The 21,301-nt window shown below is 43.1% G+C and overlaps 3 protein-coding genes across 5 annotated transcripts in view; 1 reads left to right on the forward strand and 2 right to left on the reverse strand.

Annotated features, from left to right (window-relative positions):
- Positions 1 to 546: 546 nt before the first annotated feature.
- LOC139643318 (YTH domain-containing family protein 1-like) lies at positions 547 to 9,401 on the reverse strand. Of its 3 annotated transcripts, none has more exons than XM_071518432.1 (6): positions 8,992 to 9,401; positions 8,202 to 8,226; positions 5,912 to 5,991; positions 4,882 to 5,607; positions 3,961 to 4,806; positions 547 to 3,130 (listed from the first exon to the last, which is right to left on the reverse strand). In XM_071518432.1, the coding sequence occupies exons 1-6, from the start codon at positions 9,016 to 9,018 to the stop codon at positions 3,104 to 3,106; spliced, it is 1,731 nt and encodes a 576-aa protein (XP_071374533.1). In that variant the 5' UTR covers positions 9,019 to 9,401; the 3' UTR covers positions 547 to 3,103. The 3 variants fall into 3 exon arrangements, with proteins under 3 accessions (XP_071374533.1, XP_071374531.1, XP_071374532.1); XM_071518430.1 differs by adding an exon at positions 3,400 to 3,444 and having other exon boundaries at positions 3,961 to 5,607; XM_071518431.1 differs by adding an exon at positions 3,400 to 3,444 and having other exon boundaries at positions 3,961 to 5,607; positions 5,894 to 5,991.
- A 1,992-nt stretch (positions 9,402 to 11,393) lies between these two features.
- On the forward strand, positions 11,394 to 14,863 carry birc7 (baculoviral IAP repeat containing 7). Its single transcript, XM_071518487.1, has 7 exons — positions 11,394 to 12,108; positions 12,615 to 12,714; positions 12,898 to 12,979; positions 13,148 to 13,193; positions 14,019 to 14,228; positions 14,429 to 14,494; positions 14,664 to 14,863. The coding sequence occupies exons 1-7, from the start codon at positions 11,562 to 11,564 to the stop codon at positions 14,861 to 14,863; spliced, it is 1,251 nt and encodes a 416-aa protein (XP_071374588.1). The 5' UTR covers positions 11,394 to 11,561.
- Positions 14,864 to 17,700: 2,837 nt separating this feature from the next.
- nkain4 (sodium/potassium transporting ATPase interacting 4) overlaps positions 17,701 to 21,301 on the reverse strand; it is a 37,672-nt gene continuing 34,071 nt past the window's right edge. The window contains exons 6-7 of the mRNA XM_071518473.1: positions 18,745 to 18,829; positions 17,701 to 17,927 (exon numbers count right to left, since the gene is read on the reverse strand). Coding sequence (XP_071374574.1) covers positions 17,918 to 17,927; positions 18,745 to 18,829 — 95 coding nt within the window. The 3' untranslated portion in view covers positions 17,701 to 17,917. The remainder of the gene's footprint in view (positions 17,928 to 18,744; positions 18,830 to 21,301) is intronic.

Consider the following 21,301-nt stretch of genomic DNA (forward strand, 5'->3'; position numbering starts at 1 on the left):
AAGTAAGCTGTTTTGACAAACATGTAGTACGGTTCTGGATCCTCCGTCTTTAATTTCCAAAGGAAGGTTGGCCATCGAAAAACTCCAAAGCCAAGCATTTGTATGTGGTGGATCTGGTGTTTTCTTTCAAATTATATAGTCTACATCTTTAAAATACCACAGAGAGACATCCCAAGCCCACTGCATGTCGAAATGCAAACATGTGCAGTCGGTTAAATTCTTGGGTAGGCCAGTTTAGCCTATGACAACATGGCCTCCTTTGATAACGTTGTGTTTCCATACAAGTCCAGTATTAGTAGGCTAGTAGCTGCATGATGAAACTAAGAGGGCAACAAGGAACAAGTGCAGCAAAAAAAAACAAAAAAAAAACGTTCAGTGACATTTATACAAAAGGGCAGGCCTACAGCTCCTCGCTTTAGATAAGGTCGCTATAGTTGATTGTAAGCTTACAGAAGGGAAATTCAAGAGATCAAGACAAAGTAATTGCTGAATGGACAGTTTATTAAGGCTTGATTTCTTCTATAAAGATAAACCAAGATAGATCTTTTGAACCATTACAGGTTGTTATGCCCACTACAACTGTGGTCTATAAGATAATCACTTTTTTTTTTTTTAATTTATCTTTAATGTCATGTCATGGCTCCTTTTGTAGTGATGAAACAATATACTTTCTTGGCTAACCTGACATGTCTCTCTATTGCAGCAAACATCTTCAGACAGTTATCATTAACGTGCATTAAGCCCTGTACCATAGTCACAACCAGGTCATGCTTCCTGAGGCAGAGACCGCTGTGGCTGCCACTCAGTCTTCGGTGGCATCCTGATCTTCTCGCCTCCCCCTTCAGCTGCACTGGTCGCAAAGAGCGGTATTGGTGAAGGAAAACATCCGAAGGGCGTTCACCGTATTGCTTGGACCAACCACGCTCTCGATTAGTGCAGGTAAAGGAGAGGAGGAGGAGAAGATAGGATCCTATTAAAGGTTTATGATCAGTTCTCTAATTACAAGGGGTTCACTGGCCAGGTAAAATACAAAGCAGATATGCTTCTTCAAATGTCCGGAAATAAGATTTTGAAACACACATTCGCACTCACACTGGACTGACCTCAGCAAAGTAGGCTACAGTACTTCTGCCATCTCAAAGTTTATAGGGGGTGCGGTTACTGACAGACTCAAGATTAGAAACCATATCCATAGTTTGAAAAGCACCACTAAATATATTGTGAATGAGTCCACATTACCCACACTACTACATCTTTATAAATTCATTTTTTTCAAGTGGAAAAAACGTGAATTGGGATTTTGAACTGATTTGTTACCACGTAGCTACGTCGGGATTTAAACTTTATCACACATACACACAAACTTGAAAACTAGGAAAAATCCCCTAGCGTGTAGAAGACAAACGGCAGTATTCCTCACTGTAATTTTTCATTCCACAAAATGCCAAAGTGACAGTTTCTACTAATCAAGGAGAGAGAACCCGCTGGTCTTGAATGTGCTACAATCAGTCTCCATTCTGGCTTTGAATGTCCTGAAATCAGTGACAGGAGAACAGGGGACAGTGCTCTTTAAAGGACCGTAAACTATAATAACATTGCCACTCTCATCTCACAATCAAGCTGCAGGGTGTATAATTTTTTAACATCTCCAACAGACTGACTATATTGCAGCTTGCCATGCATGGGCTCACACTTACTCAATTAGTGACTTTTTTTGTCTTTTAATACCCAATCCCCAATCACTTTCGTTTTCATAACATACCTGAAATTACTTTACTGTATCATAAATCAATGGTTTCAATCTAAGACAAACTATTTTTTCGCAACAACCAAAAAACACACAGAAACCACATTTCATTCTTGTTTTTTTCTTACTCTTGATAGTAAATCAGTTACATTAATTTTAGGTTATACATTTTTAGGCTTTCTCCATGACTATAGGCTCCTACGTTAAAGCTTAGCATTACGAACGACATGATAGACTTAGCAAAACCAAATTCGAGGAAAAAAACAAAACAAAAGGATTAAGACAGAATGATGGTGAATGGACAAATACGTGAACCCTCCCCCCCTTTACTGGAACAAAAATGCAAAAGCAACAATTCATTCAAATGTAGCAGTTACATCATTACATAATTCTGATTATAAAACAATTTAAAATGGTGGATGCGACAATTCTCTCAGACTGGATTGCGTACACAAACAGAATCTCCTGATGGAACATACAAAAAACCCCTTCAAGACAAACATCGAAAGAAATCAAAGCAGAGGGGTGTGAAGGATGTCAATAGTACAATTTTTGATTTAAATGGTGAAAGTTCTGGTTGTAGAGGACACATCAGTTATTTCCTTCCCAGAGGCCTCCTCCTCTGAAATGTCTCGAGTCCCGTGTGACTTCACACTATCCCTGATTTCTCCAGCACTGTCACTGTTAGAGCGGTTCTTTTGAGAAGTCACCAATAACTAGAAAACAAAACATTAAGGCTCCAGAAAACAGGTTTCTGAAATGAAAATTGTCAGTAGTAAGCCAAAAAATAGAGATTTTGTTGATCTGAATGAAAAATAGATAAACCATTGAAGTTTTATTATCACACAGTTCCAAGTCCGACATTGCCTTTGGGATCCTCCAACCCTGTTGGCACAGTTAAACCTCTGAAGCATGGCAATGTTGCCCCCCAATGGACAAATAGGGGCAGGACACATCAGTTCCTGATTGTACTGAAATATAAAGTGGCAGATTTTTTTTTCTCCATGGTGCAGTCAAACCCTGATTCAATTGGAAAGAGGAGGAGGGGGCAGGGGCAGGAGAGAGAAACCCAGTCTGACGAGAGAAGAGTACGAGATGGTAAGAACGGGAAGAAAAAAAATCAAAAATCTGAACTAAAGAGTGTGGTGGTGGCTAGGTGATACATTAAATCAGCTTGTTATCCCTGCACAAGAGGTGGGTGGTACATGGGGCAAAAAAGCACAAGTCTCAACGATGGCAGAGATTCACCAGGATTAAATAGAAAAAAAGAAGGGCTTGGTTGTATTTTCATATTCTTCTGTCTCTTAAATCAAAAGTCCTAGTGTAACTGTTGATCAAGCCATGGATAAATGTCTTCTATTGTTTATTCCTGTTTTGGCGCTCCTGTTGGAGAGGGAAAAGAAAGTCAACATTAGACATGCAAATATCACATAACAGCGCAGTAAAACTGTATGATCTTGTTGAATAGAGGTCTACATTATCTAGTTTAAGCAATGATCAAAGGATTAAAGAAGCTGCTAAAATTTCCATTCATCTTCACTATGTTGAAGAAGGCAAACAATCAACACCAATCACCCACTGTCAGCTAAAACTCAATACTCCTGGGATAGCCAACGACACTGACAAGAAAATGTGAAAAGACGGTTCTTTACCTGATCCAACCGAGAGCGGTTCTGTATCGGAGCAGGTTCAAAGGTCTGTCAAGAGGAGTAGATATGGGGAAAGAGAAAGAAAACAAGAGTTAGTCTAGCACAGAAACAAATCAACGGTCACATGATCACAAGAATGGAAAGATGCAACTAAATATGATGTAATAAGGTACACCTGAGAGGTCTGCACGGGCCTGTTTTTTCAAGACCGCTCCCGCCCGCACCCACTGCTTTTTGTGCCGCAACCGACTGTACAATTTAGTGCCCACACCCGCCCACACAACGCTTAAAAACTGAGAACTCCACCCGGCTGGGAAACCGGGCCACATTAACAAACGCACAATCAAATGACAGGCGCAGACAGTTTATGTGAACGGCAGAACTGCCAAATTGTGCTGTGAAAAACCTGCATCATGACCACGCTTTCAAATGTGCCGCCCGTAGCCTGCACCAAGATCTGCTGAGGGACTCGTGGGGCAGGCAGGCTCACGTAGACCTCTAGTACACCTCTGTTGTGTTCTAATGAAAAATACCTAACACAATAAGTCAGATGATTGTACCCACCTTACGCACCTCCTCCTCTTCTTCCTGCCTCTTCTCGTAGTGGGAAAAGTCATCAAAGATGGAGGTGGTGTGTTTGTAGGTGGCGATGATCTTGAGCACCTGCTTGGCCTTCTCCAGAGGAACCTCCTGGGTGTCACGGGAGTTGGTCACTGGCTTGTTGTCATTGTTCTCCAGGCGGATGTGGCGCAGTTGGCTATTAGGCACGTCCTTAACAAACAACCAGTCCACATCAAACTTTCCCTTCCACTTGTCCTGCGCCCATACACCGGCACTGGTGCCGTAGTCCACTGGTGAGCGCATCTCTGCCACGCCGCAGAAATGGCCGCTGCCATTGACACTGAACAGCAGGTATACGGGGCCTTTACCGTTCATGGCCCGGAAAGCTGAGTCCAGCCGCTTGTTGCCGTGTTCTGTGCTGCACCAGATGGAGTACTTGATGGAGCGATGGATATCATCCTCAGAGTAGCTCTTAATGATGAAAACACGGCCATTCTTCAGGTTCCATTCAAACTCCTTGGGGTTGTAGCTATGGGCGGCACGCAGCTTCTCCAGCACTGGGTGGGACTCTCCACCGGGTCCCAGGCTGGCCGAAACTGGGGGGCCACTGTTCCCACCGCCAACCATTCCCATCACACCACTACCCTCAAGGCCACCCTGCCCATAGCCTAAGTTACGGTTCCGTGGGGCGACCCAACGGGTTTGGGGTGGTGGGGGCTGAGTGTGGTTCTGGTAGGGCTGCGGTGGTGGCTGGTGGTGCTGGTGATGGGGGGGCTGGGGCTGTAAGGCCATCGGCTGCATCTGGGGTTGCACCAAAGACTGGGGAGGGGGAGGCTGCATGGGTCCTTGCTGCATGGGGGGTTGAGGTGGCATGGCATGGGGCAGGCCAAGGGGCTGCTGCTGTTGCTGCAGTGGAGCTGTGGCCACTTTAGTCACTGGCCCCTTGTCCCAGGTGCCAATGTTCATGTTGTGTTTTATGGGCGGCGGAGGCAGAGCTCCCCCCGGGGTGGGCATGCCTGGCTTCACCTTGGCTTTAAGTTGCTGGGGCTTGGCGGGTTTGCTGGCGATGGCCGCCCAAGAGGTGGGTTTGGGTGGGGGCATGCCAATAGGCGTGGCCCCATTGCCTGTGGCTGCCACTGCAGGTCCGCCAATCACAGAGCCAACAGCTTTGACCCCTGACCCCTGGCCAGTGACATCCCCTCCGATCTTCAAGCCAACCATACCCTGCTCCAGGCTGTTCATACCAGGGGCCTTGTTGAGGGTGTCACTGTGGAAGCCCGTCTGACCGTCAGGTACCAGGGTGCCCCCCAGGGAGCTGGGAGGATAGCTGTAGCTGCCACCGTAGGCTGAGCTCTGAGTCTGCTGGCCTTGGGAGCCACTGGTGCCCCAGGCAGAGAAGGCTGGGTTTTCAGGGAAAAAGTTAAACCTGTGGGGGTAGATGCTGCTGCCCAGGCCCCCTGGCTGGCCAAACACTGTGTCCGGCATGAAGTGATGGTCTCCATTACTCAAGGGTCCATAGGGAGTGAGGTATGGAATGGGGGGGTCTCCACCGGTGGACCAGGGGGCCTCACTGAGGGGGTACGGAAATCCAATGGAGGGGGCGTAGTAGCTGGACAGGTATGGGTCGGTGATGGACTGGTAGCTGTTGTTCTGGATGCATGGGAGTCAGCAAAGCCACAACATTAGCAAGTCACTTACAATTTGATTTAAAACCACTCTACAAATTAAATGAAACACTGCTAGACTATAGCAAAATCCACTGCAAGCAAATCTTCATTTTATAATATGATCAGGTTTTTAAAATGAGTTTTTCTAAAGTTATCTGTGTGATAAAACAAAAAATTAATTACATTTATACTCTCATCATTATTATATTACCACTGGTTTATTATTTGCTAACAATTTCCCGATCAAAAATAGTACTTCTTGTTAAGACAGAGATCTTGAGCTTTACCTGAGTTGATTGACCAGTGAGGTATGGCTCAAAGTCATTGTCGTGGACAGTCTCCTTCTGATGCAGTGAACCATTTTGCACTGCAACAAAACAAAACCCCATCAATGCATTTTTAAATATAGATGTGTGGATGACTGAGTGCACAGATTGTTTTATTAGAAGGACAGATAGCAACAGTTGTTTCAGCAACTAAAGGCTATGCTTGCAATCTAAAGCTTAGGTCAAACTACAAGACTGTTAAAATCTTGCACAACGAGGGCAATTCAGCAAACAAAGATGGGCCTTCACAAACATGAAAACGAGGGATCACATACTTCCTGATTCTGTCATTCAAAAACAATTTCCCATTCGTTTAGAACAGTTCACTGTAAATACAATTACAAAATAGGTGTTCAATTATTTCTTTCTTCTTCATACAGAAGCTACAATTTACATTACAAATGTATGCTGAAGTGACATTATTACAAGGATAACATTGATGAAGAATTCTGTATTAGACTTCTTTTACTTAATTTGTAATTTCATACTTATGTGGATTGACCCCAGTACGTTGTCATTTTATATGAGATTTATTCCTCCAACTAAAATTATATATCAACTTATCAAGAGTGGAGCAAAGGGAGTAGGGAATATTTCTGAAGTAAGCCATCTGTGTGAGTGGGCTTTGTTGCCAAATGCGACTTCTCCTCAAGTTCATTCTCTTTCTTGCCCCTTGAGCTCAACTCCCACTGGCTGTTGCCAGGGTCACTCTCAGATTTCAGTCGTGGCGAGTCTTGGACCGCTTCACACAACACGAGCCCAACCAGACTGGGCCTGACAAAATCAAATATGTCTGAAAAAATCTTGTCAGGCCAAAGGGCCAGAGTCGGCAGTCTTGAGCCCATCATACCACAGGATAACTGCTTCAACTGTCGGGCTGGACCCAGTAATATTTTTTAATTATTATATTATGTGTAGTGTCTACAGAGATACTAATAAGCTATATCTGTCAAAAGCCATAATCAGCTGACAATATCAGTGGTCCATTATATAAGACTGTCCCTCTTACATGTGCATGTCTACCTCCAAAAAAAAAAAAAAATCAGTGAGCCATGACAGACAGTGCTCTGGCCCTTGAGACAGGCCTAACCTGGAAGTGAGTCAGACTATGGCCTGCTGCCTGCTGCCAGCCAGACCTGCAGGTTAAGGGTGAGTCAACACCTGCCTGTCATTCAACCTGTTCTGGCAGCTATGGCAAACCAACAACAGCTTGAACATCATAAAAAAAACAATGAAAAGGGCAGTAATAACAACACTATCATCAACACCAATCGACGTCAGCAAGGGACTACAGCAATGAATAACCACCAGTAAATCATACAACTGGGATAGGTAATGTGAATGGGTTAAGAGCGAGACTGGACTAACCACAAAGTTCAAACAGCTGTTTTATATTCAAGTCATCCATCAACCATATCATTCTCAGGTTAGGGCTGGAACAGCAATAAACCCTTGTAAGGCATGGACTGCTGGTGATTTTAGCAATAAAAAAAATAAAAAAAACGGAACAAAAAACAAATCACACACAACCTATATCAGTCAAAGCAATACTGACTGCACCAGCATTGTGCTAAGAAATTTTCAGAGATAAGCACCACGGACAGCTTCATGTCATGGATATAATCTGTCAACAAGGCAAGACACTAATTTTGCCCACAGACCTCAGTGGCTAGTGGATTCTAAACTTCACCGGCCCCTTTCATATGGCATTTGGTAGACATATGACATGTGGTGGATGCTTTTATCCAAAGTGCCTTACAGTCCATGAGTGCATACATTTTTAGCACTGGTGGTCCCTGTGGGTACCAAACCCTGAGCCTGACAGTTTGTGCCATGTTCAATCACTGAGCTAAAGGTCTACATAGTCACTATATAACCAGCCAAAATGATTTTCTTAAGATAAATAACTTCCAAAAGATGGATAGTTACCTGCCAAAGTGGCACATAGAGGAGATTAACTTGTCAGCCACAGCCAAAATTTAACAGCAATTAGTTAATCGCTGGTGTTCACCCAGCCAATCTGGAAATCAAGCTGTGTAAAGGCCCAGGAACACATTATAATGCAGCTAATTTCCCAATATGTGGTGTAGCTTGACAGTAGTGGATGTCAAGGCCTACTGAAGTATCAGTGGAAAAATGAGTGAGTAGTAACAATGATCTGACTCAAAGGGTAGGCCCAAACTAAACAGAAAACCCGTTTCTGAAATACACTATATTTATTGATTCAGTCTCATGATATGCAGCAACTCACCTTTAGATGCTTGTCCCTTTGATCTCTGCATCCATGTTGGATCATGCAAAGAAAAAAGGAGACGTCATGGTCATTTTCAGTCAGTTTGAGATTGAATACATAGGTTGGGTTTGTAGCTCACAAGCCGAACACAAGACTACTTCCTGGGCAGAGACAATGCAAAACATTTACCTAGTCTATGGTGAGGGGTTACAAAAGACTTGGAGAGACGAGGTTACAAAACTCAACGCTATTTATTTAGTGTGTAATACACTTTGGTATGTAACTTCAATCACTTAGCTAGCTAACGTTAATACACACAACTTGCTCGCTAGCTACCACCATCGAAATGGCTTTCTACACGCAAATAATGTAGCTTGCAGATTGCCATCACAGGCTGCAAACATTGGGCCAGCCTAAACACCATGCAGTTATTTGTTAAAGGTTCCACGAACAGTTGTGTTTCAGATGTTAGCCTGAGCCTCTATATAATTATTTTACGTTAGCTATGGAATGGAAGTATTCAACCGAAGGTTGGAAGAGTGTTTTCTACGATGGTGGCACAGACTTGTGGCTTCAGCCATGGATGATTTTGACAATTATGTACATGCACACGTATACATGTCATTCTTCTTCTATGTCTATTAAAAACATAACCGTTCCACGGAATGCGGCTAACTTGCTAGCTACATACACCGGCCAACGTTAGTGGCTAGCTAACACTTCCAATGAATAGCCATAGCCCAATAAATCGTTAGCAGATTAGCTAGCTTGCAAGCTTTCTACAGGCGAGGTGCATCGTCCTTCCTACCTGAGGGTCAATGCTTGTGGCAGACATAATTCATTAAGCAAGTCCCTGGATTCTCACAGAGCCTGAGCTTGTGACTGGATTTCAAGCCCCGTGTTTTGAGAGCAAGTTCACTGCTCAGTTATAGTTAGCTATCTGGCTAGTTATGCCGCTTAGCTTGTGGCTAGTGGTAGCTTGCGCTAGCTCAGCTGTGTATTTTCCGCTGTGCACGTATCCCAACTTCCACAGTTCAAGTCTGTCGCCTCGGATTCTGTGTCCGAAAGCAATCAAGTCCTGATATAGTTTCACGTTAACGTTATGTGTCGGCCGAATTGAACTTGCGGATCTTGTATATTTCTGTCCTCGGTCGCTTTTTACTTTGTCTTTTTATTCCAGAGAGATCCCTCCTCAGTTACGCTACCGAGAAGCCCTGTACACTTCCCCAATGGCTGCTCCATCCGGGCTTTGAGCCGCTGCTTTACGTCGATAACCGCGAGGTGGCAAAAGTTTCAAGTATCCTGTAGCTGTTCCATTTAAAGTGGTGCATTAAGGTCTGGGATTTAATACAAATATGAGACAGATGATGAATTAATGCAACATATATGTTGACATCCCATTTTAAAAAGGAGTGTTATCTCTTACTGACATTGGTGTAAAAGTTTGCTAAAATTTTGTACAATTGCCATGGACGTAATTGACCCCAGGGCCCTCAAACCCTGTTTATTTTTCAATGAACCATTCTGAGTCTGCCCATTATTGGAATTTCTTCTCTAAGATTTAATAAGAGGCAATGTCAAGCCCTAAATGTTGGAAAGCAAGGCATACCTTTACAAAAGAGAAGTAGGCTATATAATGATATCATACATTTTAGGAGGATACTAGGCATATAAAAAAATTATAGGCCTAAAAAAGTCCCTTTAGGCATATTATGGGAATATTATTGGCACATTGCTGTGATATCATGAGAGATAAAACATAAATAAATACCAGGAAGTACAGATCACAATAAATTCACTACTGAGTAGGCCTACCACAGAAAAACTATAAGTCCATCAATACCATAGTGAGAGAAGGGGCCATCAGTAAAATCCTGTGACTGGTGTGTTTTCATGACTGATGTCTTAATAGGCCTACTTTCCAATGATAGCATTCATAATTTATGCTTACTTGCACTTCACATGCATCCCAAAATCACATTTACAGTTGCGCATCCCATCTTTTTCTGGCGGGTGACCCCACTGAGGTCAAAATATTCCTGTGACCCCAACTCTATGGCTGTAGATTGAAGGAAATGGGATATAGAAAGCAGGCTGCTAGTCAATTAACCTTGTATAGGCAGGGAATGATTTAATCAGTGTCATGCATGTGGTCTAAAAGCCTAGGGGTTTTATCATTTCAGAATAACTCTGATATTATTATGCTCATTTTAGTATGATTAGAATTTAAATTGGGACCCAGTTTTCATGACAGCCAACTAAGGTCAGGAAAACCTGGTTTAGGTTCCGGGCCCCTTACTGCACCAAGTGATCATATAGTTACTCCCTCTCACCACCAAGGGGCAGCAGTGAGACCCCCCCCTCCCCCAATCCTCTAAACTCTGACAAAGGTCAAATCATAACATAGGTGTTATTTTCAGCTCAACACAGGCCTAATGAATAATGGCCTAAACAGTGACTCTAGGTATTTACACAACATTGGCACTAAAAAGAGAGGATACTTTCACGTCTTGCCTAGATCAGCTTTTGCTCTTCCCCTTTGTGTAAAGTGTAGTCTGACAAGCCTTAACTAGACACAGCACATAGCCTATAGCCAAAATAACTTACATCTCTCGGCTATATAGAATTTTAAATTCAGGAAATTTTAAAGTTTTGTCAGTACTGAAACTCTTTAATATTGTAAAGGTGTTCACAATGTCCAGCAGAAAGTTTATGTTTTGTTGTAAAACAACAGAAGGCCTAGATGCACACAGCAAATCCTGCAAACATGGCAACAATGGCTGAATTTTAACAATGAATTATTACCCCTCCTAGGATAAAATGCACAAGCATAATTTTTTTTGTTTTGTTTTTTAAATGCCCTTATTCATTAATTCATTCATTAATTCATTCAGTTCATCCAATCTAATACTTAATCTTACAAAATCGAGTGCAGAGAGGAAAGGTCCCATATGAAAGGGTCCATTCCTCTCCCCTCCCAATTAGGATATGACAGTCTACCGGCATTTAAGGATATCCAACGTATCCCTAACAGAAAAACACCATAATATGGTATTTCAGTCTCCTATTGTATAACTGTAATAGCCTAATATTACCATAGGCTATAGTTATGTTGTGATATGTATAGTAGGCCTATCCTTCTAAAATTTCTTACAGGATTATATAGCCTAGTTATTTTTCGAAAGGGGCGGAGCGGAATGGTATTTGCAGGCTGTCATTCATTCAAGGATCAATGAGCCTGCATTCTGGCATTTGGTGACTTTTCTGGAAAGCAGCCTCATGTAGGCCGCTGCGCAGACCACCGCAGCTGGTCATATTATTTCAACGGTTGCGCTGCGCTCACCTTCAGTGCGCGCTCCACTATGGACCGCAAAAGGGATGACTGGCACAGGACAAAAGGAGGAAGAAAAAACCATATGCCACAGAATGACGGATGACAGGAGTACTATGCTGCACATCCTTGAGGAGCCTCAGATGCGAGGCGAAGTGGAGAGACTCCGAACTTTTCAAAACTGGCCTGCAGATGCACCGGTCACTTCTGGAGACCTAGCTAAGGCGGGCTTCTTCTTCGTGGGCCCCGGGGATAAAGTCCAGTGTTTCTGTTGTGGAGGGACTTTAAGATGTTGGGTACACGGGGACAGCCCGACTGCCGAGCACAAGAGGCATTTCCCCACTTGTAGTTTCATGCAGGGCAGAGCCGTGGGGAATGTTCCGCTCCAAGTTGCGCCCGGATCCTCGGACTCCGTGGACGGTCAGCTGTTGAGCCAACTCCAGAGGATGACTGTGGACGACCAGGGGACGGGCGGACAGGCGGTCTACCCCGAGATGGAGGTGGAGGATTCCCGGCTTACCACTTTCCACAACTGGCCCACCGGGGCCTCGGTCCAGCCTGACGTTCTTGCCAGAGCAGGATTTTTCTACACAGGTGCACATTGAGGCTCACCAAGGCCTTGCTGAAAGCATTTATGTTATGATCCTCTAATTTTTTTTTATTGTTGATGTTTTTTATTTGCAACATTTGAGTAGCTATCTAAATTGTCAGTGCAATGTTCAGAACTGACCCATGGTCACTGCTAGAGACCCCTCTTTGTGAGAGAGTTCATGGTACAATTGTCCTGCTGACTCATGAGGTTGTGGACAGAACAACCTGGACAGAGCTAGGGCTGCATACACCTAAAGGAGTAGGGTGCCATAACCTCATGCAAAAACCATTTGGACAATATGGACATATTTTTGTTATCAAAACTTTTAAGAAAAATGGGGGGACATTATGAGAAAATGTCAAATTGTTCCCGTGAACTCAGTTTAGAAGCAGTTTCTTGTTTGTGTGTGTGTTTGTGAATGGAAGAGATTGTCTGCAGCTGTAAAGGTTAAATTAAATCAATGAAGCTATGTCATTAGTACTCTTCTGACAGTAGTATGTCCCGTCAGGTCATGGTGACAACGTCAAATGTTTCTACTGTGATGGAGGGCTGAGGAACTGGGAGCCAGGAGACGACCCATGGCAGGAACATGCCAAGTGGTTTCCACGGTAATGGCTCTACCTACAGGACTTGTTACAGGCAGATATAAAGAAAGCAATTGACTGCATCCTTTGTATTTTTTGCACTGGTGATTGAAAATGTATTGTTTTCATATAGAGTGTGAACTTCATAGTCTATGTCCTATATGTTACAGTTCTAGCACTCTTGAAAAATCTCTCTGTGTTTCTCAGATGTGAGTTTCTGATCCAGTCGAGAGGACAGGAGTATATCAACAACATACAGGACGCTCATTTCCACCTGGGTGAGACTGTGGTGAGAACTTTCATCCCTCTTCTCTGCTCAATATAGAATCTGATCTTTGGCATATCACATGCATTATAGTCTGTTGGGTGTTCAAATATGCCAGTTTAAATGTCATTGCTACATTTAATTGATCCCATCCTCTCACAACGTGAATTCTGTGTTTGATTACTTTTCTAGGGTGGACCACAGGCCCCCACACCCAGAGAGATCAGCTCAGGAAATGGTAAGTCATATAGATCTGAAAAATGGCAGGGTCTGATGGGCATGAACCTCCAGAAACCTCTTCTTCCCTACCAAATATAGACCAGGTGACTAACATGGCAGCCTGCTGGTTTGATGACATTACTTTTCTGTGCATGTCCCACAGCAACGCAGGTGGAGCAAACACTGCGCATTGCACTGTGGGATGTACTTAGTGGAGCAAGTGATGTATATTCATAAGCCTGCCATCTATATGCACCTGGTTCACTGAATTATCCCTAGATCAACTTTGGTTGAAACAGGGATTTGCTGGATGTAATAAATTGGCTTTCACCGGTACCACTTCAGTCCCAAATCAGGCCCACTCTGGAGAAAGAGGTTAGGTCTATTCTCTTCTCTTGGCTGAACTGCTCTAAATGAAATACATTAATTGGATGTTCAGTTGCCTGAGCTAATGTTTGCTCTATGAATGCAACCATTAGGGAGTGCCATGGAAACCGCTAGAATGTTGCTCCTAGTTGCAGGACATGAGGGGTGTCATGAAAGGGCACTTAATCAGCATAGTGCAAGAATCACAAATACAATTTACCTCAGCTGATATAGAGAAGATGTCTGTGGTCTGAGGTAAATATATTCATGCAAAAAGGTGAATTCGTAACTGCACAATTTAGCATTAATTTTCCCACTTATAAAGCTGATTAGTATATTCAGTTCATGCCATTTTCCTTGCAAAAATAGATTGTGTATAGCGTGTGGCTCTTGGCCCAGTGTAAAATTAAATCTAATACCCAAATGATATTTAGACATTTTGTCTTCCTGACCTCTCTCTTTCTCTCCTGTCTCCCAGATGTGGTCGGAGGTCTGGGGGCTTCGTCAGCCATGCTTTCTCCTGTGGTACAGACCGCGCTCCAGATGGGCTTTGAGGCTAACCTGGTGGAGAGCCTGGTCCAGACCAAGTACCTTTTGACCGGCCAGCACTACACGTCTGTCTCTGACCTGGTCACTGACATACTGCATGCGGAGGAGGAGGACAGACAGAGGGGGCCACAGAGCAGAGGTACAGCCTGCGGATCATTTTCCACAATAACCTCTTCAAATTCTTCTTGACTGTTCTTCAGACATCTCCTTTATACAGAATTTGCCTGTAGTGTTAATATGAGCTAAAAATAGAAACGCCCAAAATATCAGTGTTACAATGGATTATCAGAGTTATAGTGTGTTTTATTTGCCTTTATTTCATGTTTGTGTGCCCATCAGAGCCAGAGGTGAGGCAGGGCCCCAGCGCTGGAAGTGTGAGGACACAAACGCCCATCAGAGAGAAAGGTCAGAGGTCAAAATTTACAGGATTTACAGGAAAAGGGATTTATGACTCCTGATTTATCACTCCAGTGACAGCCTGCATTGATCATCTCCTGAAGCAAGAATTAGCTTATACATGTTGTATCTATTTATGTGTGCATCTATTTATCTGTGTGTGGGTTTTTTTCAATAGTGGGGGAACCCAATCCGGAGGAGCTGCTGAGGCAGCTGCAGGAGGAGAGGACCTGTAAGGTGTGTATGGACAAGCTGGTGTCCATTGTCTTCATCCCCTGTGGTCATCTGGTGGTGTGTAGCGATTGTGCTGCCAGCCTGCGCCACTGCCCCATCTGTAGAGCTGTGATCAGGGGCAGCGTCCGCGCCTTCATGTCCTGAGAGTGTAGTGAAGCCACTGTAATACAGGTGTTGCATGAGAGGCCCGGCGTTTTCCTCAATACTGATTTGCTGTCACACTGATAATAAGCAAGGTTATTTTAGCTATTGCTGATTTTGTCAGTTTACAGACAATTTTCTATAATAAATATCTTTTGTTGGCTCATTTTTGCCTGGTCAGTATTGATGTGTTTGCAGTCAGAGTATGCCTGCACAGTAGATTTCAGACAGTAGATATGCATAAATATTTTTTTATACAAAAAAAAAACATGTAGGCTATACGATACATAAGATCATTAAAAGAACACATTCTTTTATTAACAAACACCTATTTACATGAACACAAAGCACAGTTCTGGACAAATAGGATTACACAATTGGGTCACATGGGGTTGGGGCTACAGAGGACACAAAATAGAAGAGAGAAATACAAAAAGATCTTTTCCACTTTCTATACAAAGAAAAAGAATTATCTACAAAGAGGTGGAATCTTTTTCAGTGGAGTCTAGTACATACACAACCATAACAGGTTTAAACTAATTCCAGTCACTGGGGTTTGGGAAGCGGCTGTATTGCACTGAGAGGAAGACCTATTTTTATACAAAGACTTTAGTAGCATTTGCTACCAATACTGATTATGTTACAATATGAGGTGCTCTATGTGTTTACTACCCAAACATCACCTTAGCTACAGTTAGCCTACCAGGAGTGTGTAAACCTTAAATTCAAATAATGACATTAATGACATGTAAATTATTGCATCTTGCCAATAGAAATAATAATAATCGATCTAGCAAAAAATGGTTTACTGGCAGAGGATCAACATCATTCTGAAAATAGTCATGAAGCGGTCAAGGTGATATCACAATCATTATAGATTATTTACCTGGCAGTGAAGCATATCTAATACCACCGGGGAATCTGAACTTCAAGCAGGAAACTTTTCAGGTGCTTATAAAAGACAAAAAGGACAGAATAGACTGAAGAAAACACACCTTTTTGTTTTTGTTGATTAACATAAAACTAAGTAGTGGTGATTTTCATCTTAAGAGGTTTACAAGTGTTGCATTCAGTAAGAAATACTGCATCCAAACAAATGACATACTGAAAATGTTTTAAATTCAAATTCAGCTGATAACAAAAGACAAACATCTTCATCTGAATGACAAAGGAAAAGAAGGAGTGTAACATGGATAAACACACACAGTAAGAAACAACCAGGGCACAGCGCTGAATCTCCCTCCATGCCAATCACTCAGCTGTGCCCACACACATACTATTTTTAAGGTTTACTGTTACTTAACAAAAAAAAAAACAGATTAGAAAAGCTCAAGACAAAACATGGAGAATGACATTCATGTAAGAGCAGACCTGCAGCAGAAACTCAGTAGCCTTTCAACTTGTACATGAACACATTCAGCACCAGGGGGCAGTAGTGATTCACAGGAACAATAAGGCAACAGGGAATCTGACTCAGTTCTGGTTGGGAGCAACAGATTTACCATGGGTAACAAAAGTGCTAGTAACCTCACTGGGCGAATAGTCTTATTATTACCCTTCAGTACAGGAAATATTACCCATGTATTTACTTTTAATTTAGTAAAGTTGTGGTATGGTGCTTGGCCAGAATAAAAGACATCCAAATAAGATGCCAGTCAGCAGAAGGTTTTAGTGACAGTAGAACCAGCCCATATACAGCCAGTTGAAGACAATAGTATGCTATTTTGTTATCACTTAATATGTCATTATACATAGTTACTATACAAACCCACCGTAAAAACATGCTATAAAACTATCACAACTGAGACTATCACCATTGAGAATCTATACTGTGGAACTGACAGAGAAGACGATGCTCTGTGTCTGTTTTCACTTTGCTAGTTGTGCTACTTTTACACTTAAGACCATACACGTCCAACGCAATAATGTTGTGTGGAATACGGACGGTAAATCAAACCCATTTCACATTCCTATTGTTTTCTTGAAATGAAAAGTACGGTGTGTAACCTTTGCTTGACTGTGTGTAATGATCATCCCTGTCAGCAGTGAGATCGGTCAGTAGTTAGAGGATAGGAATAGTAGCCTCCATTTGGAAAAAAGTGAAAACGAAGAGTCTGCTTTCAGCACACCGTCTAACACAAACACTTGACACATCATAGGGAGAAATACTGACTTGGCTGTTGGTGAAATAGTCACAGTAATAAGACGCCAGAAAAAGAAAAAAAAATAAGACTCACATGCCTGTATTCGAACACCTTCTCTCACGCGCTCATGCTCTTTTGCATTCTTGATAGTTAGTTTGCATATCAAACTCCGAAATTCTTTTTTCCCCCATCCCGTTCCATTATTTACATTTTCTATTTTTGACCGATGCCCCTGTAGGTTTGGTTCCTTTGTTCCCTCCCCTCGCCTCCCCTCCCCTCCCTCTACCTCTCCACTCCCCTGCCTCTTCCTGCTTTGCTTGTGTATTTATGCGCACAGATCCTGGCCTAAAGTAAACAGGCGGCACACAATAGCTCATTCCACAGGCTCCACTGTAATTCAGCCCTCCGGCCAAGATCTGAGCCAAACCAGCAATAACATTCTAAATCACCGAGTCCTCTAGGACGCAGTACCACAGACTGGGAATGCTGGGCAGTCCCTGATTACATACATACTGTATTTATATCCGTGCGCTGTGCATGTTCTATACAGTCATGTTCTTTGAGAGTATTAGACCGTTATGGGCTGGTTACAGCGATGGGACCTCGGCACAGAACTCAACACAAACAAAATGATTGATACACAATATGAGGCCCTTTTACCCCTCCCTCCCTCCCCCCCCCACAAAAAAACCCCTTCATCCCTCCCCAGAAAACAATGGACCCTAACTGAGAAGTGCAGGCATTTGCAGGCATTTCCAGGCAGCACACCAGTAAATAACACGTTTGAAGTACTGAAGAGTTGAAATCAAGAAGGGGGAGGAATGTCTGGCATGCCCCCGCACACTGGGACCCAACAGCCATTTTGTCTCCATGGGAATTTGCTGTGTCACCTCCCTCCTGGACACTCTCCTATTTACGTAGACCTGGAGAGAAGAGATACAGGGACAGAAAGAGCGGGGGGTTAATTGTTGATGGGAAACACACACACACACACACACACAAACACACACACTTTCCTGGACAGATTTATCCAGGCTGTACCTCCCTGGAGTTCAGGGAAAGGGAAACTTTCCCCCTCCCGTTAGAGACGGAGCTGATTAAACTGTCAAGAAGCTAATAATATATTCATTTCATTTTGGCAGAGTATTAAAATGACTTCCGAGGCTTATTGTTATTAAGTTCCCTGCACAACTTAATTGATGAATCCAATTTTAGACAGAATCCTGTATGTTTTCCATCATCTGCTGTTTGCTTGCGGTGTGGGGACACAGACACACACACATACACACACACACACACACACACACACACACACACACACACTTTCCTGTATCATGACAAGCGTTCATATTCCCTAAAGCCCTTCGACAGGATATAGCATGTTTAAAAGAGTTGTTTACTCCCAAGACAGACACTCAGTCTTTCTCCAAATATTGAGCGAGTGACTTTCTTCAGTCTCTACTAGTCAGTGCTGTGTTGTTATCTGCTGGATACCAATAAAATTACACATTTTCTGATTCATGAATAGTTCCTTTGATAAACATGGAATATAACCTTGAAGAAGAAAGAAATACATTTGGTCTACAAACAAAGAATCAGCACAAGACAAAATGTTCATAGACACAAAAGGCAAAGAGATATATGAATATTCACATACACCTGCTCTCACATAGTCACATTAATACACACTGAGAGATATACAGTATGCATATGAAGGCGTGGCAGCACACGCATACTTACAGGTACATGGGCTTTAAGAGGAGGTGAGATGGTTTCTCATTGACATGGTAGAGTGGGAATGGGTCAAATCCACCAATAAAATCAACTGAAAACAAAGGATTAAACACAAAACTTATGAAGTAAATCAAAAGACAAACATATGATCAAAAATCATGAAAACAAAACAGTGAAAATACTAGCCTAAATGAGGAATGACATGGAAATGAAAGGAAAAATGTGAACAGATGTAATGTGGGGATGTGAAATGGTAGGCTGCTTGCCAAGGAAAGAGAAGTGCACGCTTTAAGTCTTGTTTGTGTTTTAACGTTCAGAAACAAAAGTCCACCTCCCCAAAAACCATCTCCGCCTAAACTTTCTCATCTGTGTGTCTGCCTGGAGCCAGAGAGAAAGCTCATGAACAGGTGAAAGCTGGCCAGCTGTCAAAATAGCCAAAGCCTTTTTATCACTCAGAAGCAGAGTTGACCTTCACAGCCACCGACCGCACGCTCAACCCCTTCTGTTTATTTTCTCACTTAAGAGTTCAGGCACCAGGCAGGGTGCCGAGGAGCAAATGAGCGATATGTCGGATGGAGAGTGAGAGGGAAAGATGCTGGTAGCAAAGTATATTCTTTCATAGATGCCGAGAGACCTGGGCGCAGAGGGAGAGGGAGAGGAGAGGAGAGGAGAGGAAGAGAGGGAGGGAGGAGAGGGAGGGAGGTGTCACGCTTGTCAGTCTGACTGACAGGGGGCGAGAGAGATTAGGCTGAAGGAGGGCATGTGGAAGCAGCCAGCATGTCCAGCAGTTGTGGACACGAGCTTGTAAACAGCAAGAGGAGAGGTACCAAGTCAAGATGACGCCACATAGAACTGCAAACAAAATATATATATATTGCAAACGAAAATAAAGTCTTGTAAACAAAAAAAACACAATTTATAAATGAAACCAAAGTATTATAAACAGAAGTGAAGTATTGCAAACAAAAAAAAAACACAATTTATAAACAAAACCAAAGTATTATAAACAGAAGTGAAGTATAAACCCAATTAACATACATTAAATGGTTAATTTGATGTTTGCAAGAAACTTATCACTGCTTTTGCGTTTGCGATATTTGTTTTTCTTTGGAACACTTTTTTTGGCATTACTCATTTTCTTTTCTTTGCAACACGTCTTTTTCTTTACAATACTTCTTTTTCTTTGCAATACTTCTTTTTCTTTGTGTTTCACTTTGTGGCGTCTTCTTTCCGTGGGGGGGGGAGATGCGTGGGGTTAGAGGGGTGAGGTGTGTCCAGAGAGGAAGAGACGGGGCATTATCTTGACTCCATAGAGAGGAAAGGAGAGGAGAGACTGAGGTTGGAAAAAAAAAGACACTAAACAATTAGCTCCTAGTTCAAGAGGATCACTGAGCCTGGCGAAAATGGGCAGATCTGTAATAGCTGTGGGGAAAAACAGATATGAGCCAGCCATGGAAACTACTGTAAGAACTAATCAGGCCCATCCTGATAAGAAGAGGCAGGGGTTGTCTGGTGAATACTGATAGGTTGGCGGGATGACTGCGGGGTGCAAAGGGGGGCCTGTCCCTCTCCTCTGGCTATGCTCGGGCTTCCTGGGATTCTCCGTTTCATCTGTCTGACACCATCATCCGATACACACACACACAAACACACACACACACACAAAGACCTCTGCCCTGCTCTTTTCTGTACCAGTGATTTTCTCATTATAAACAGGTGGGGATCCATTCCCTGCCTTAATAAACAGCGCGCCGAAGAATATGGTTAGGAGATAATGATGGATGCAGGTTTCTCTCTTCTGATCTCTAACCAAGAGAAAGACAAAGAGAAAGAGAGAGAGAGAAACACAGTGGAATCTCATAGTGGTCATTTAGAAACAGATTAAGCCAAACCAGCCGCCTATTAGATCGGAGCATGTGATCCTTTAATAGTGGAAAGGGCTAACTCAGGTTCTTCCAGGGCAAGGGGAGCAAGCTGATCTTGTGAACACATGTAAGAAATGGCAGGTATGTAGGTCAGTGGTCAAGACCGTGTGTGAGGCCAATAAACAGACAGAGAGTAATGTAAGAAGATCACAGTTTCACTACAGGCTGAAAAATGAAACATCAGAGGACCTCAACCAAGAGAGACATGGGCAGTCAATCTCTATGACTGCTGCGTCTCCCACTCTGTGTGTGTGTGTGTGTGTGTGTGTGTGTGTGTGTGTGCGCGTGAGGGGTTGGCAAGCTGACAGGAAGATGAAACACAGCCTCACAGATAAGGACGGTGAGGGGAAAAAAGACCAAAAGTGCAAGAAGGGAAAGACGTGGATAGAGAGGAGAAAAGAGGGGAGTATGAGAAAGTGTGAGAGGAACAAGGAGAAACAGGGCAGAGAAAAGGGAGGAGGAGAGAAAGGGCAGACAGACACAGCGCAAGACTTCAGAGCCTGTCTGTGAAGCTGGCAGCGATAAGATAAGAGACACAGCCCAAGCTGTTGTAGCTGACACACACACACACACACACACACACACACACACACACACACACACTGCTTCAGGGGGGTTCCTCAAAGTTGGCTCCATTC

Source organism: Centroberyx affinis, unplaced genomic scaffold (assembly GCF_046629955.1).
Source record: "Centroberyx affinis isolate AG114_WGS23_722 - 3 ecotype Tasmania unplaced genomic scaffold, CSIRO-AGI_Caff_v1 ptg000582l_1, whole genome shotgun sequence".
Classification (NCBI taxonomy): Eukaryota; Metazoa; Chordata; class Actinopteri; order Beryciformes; family Berycidae; genus Centroberyx; species Centroberyx affinis.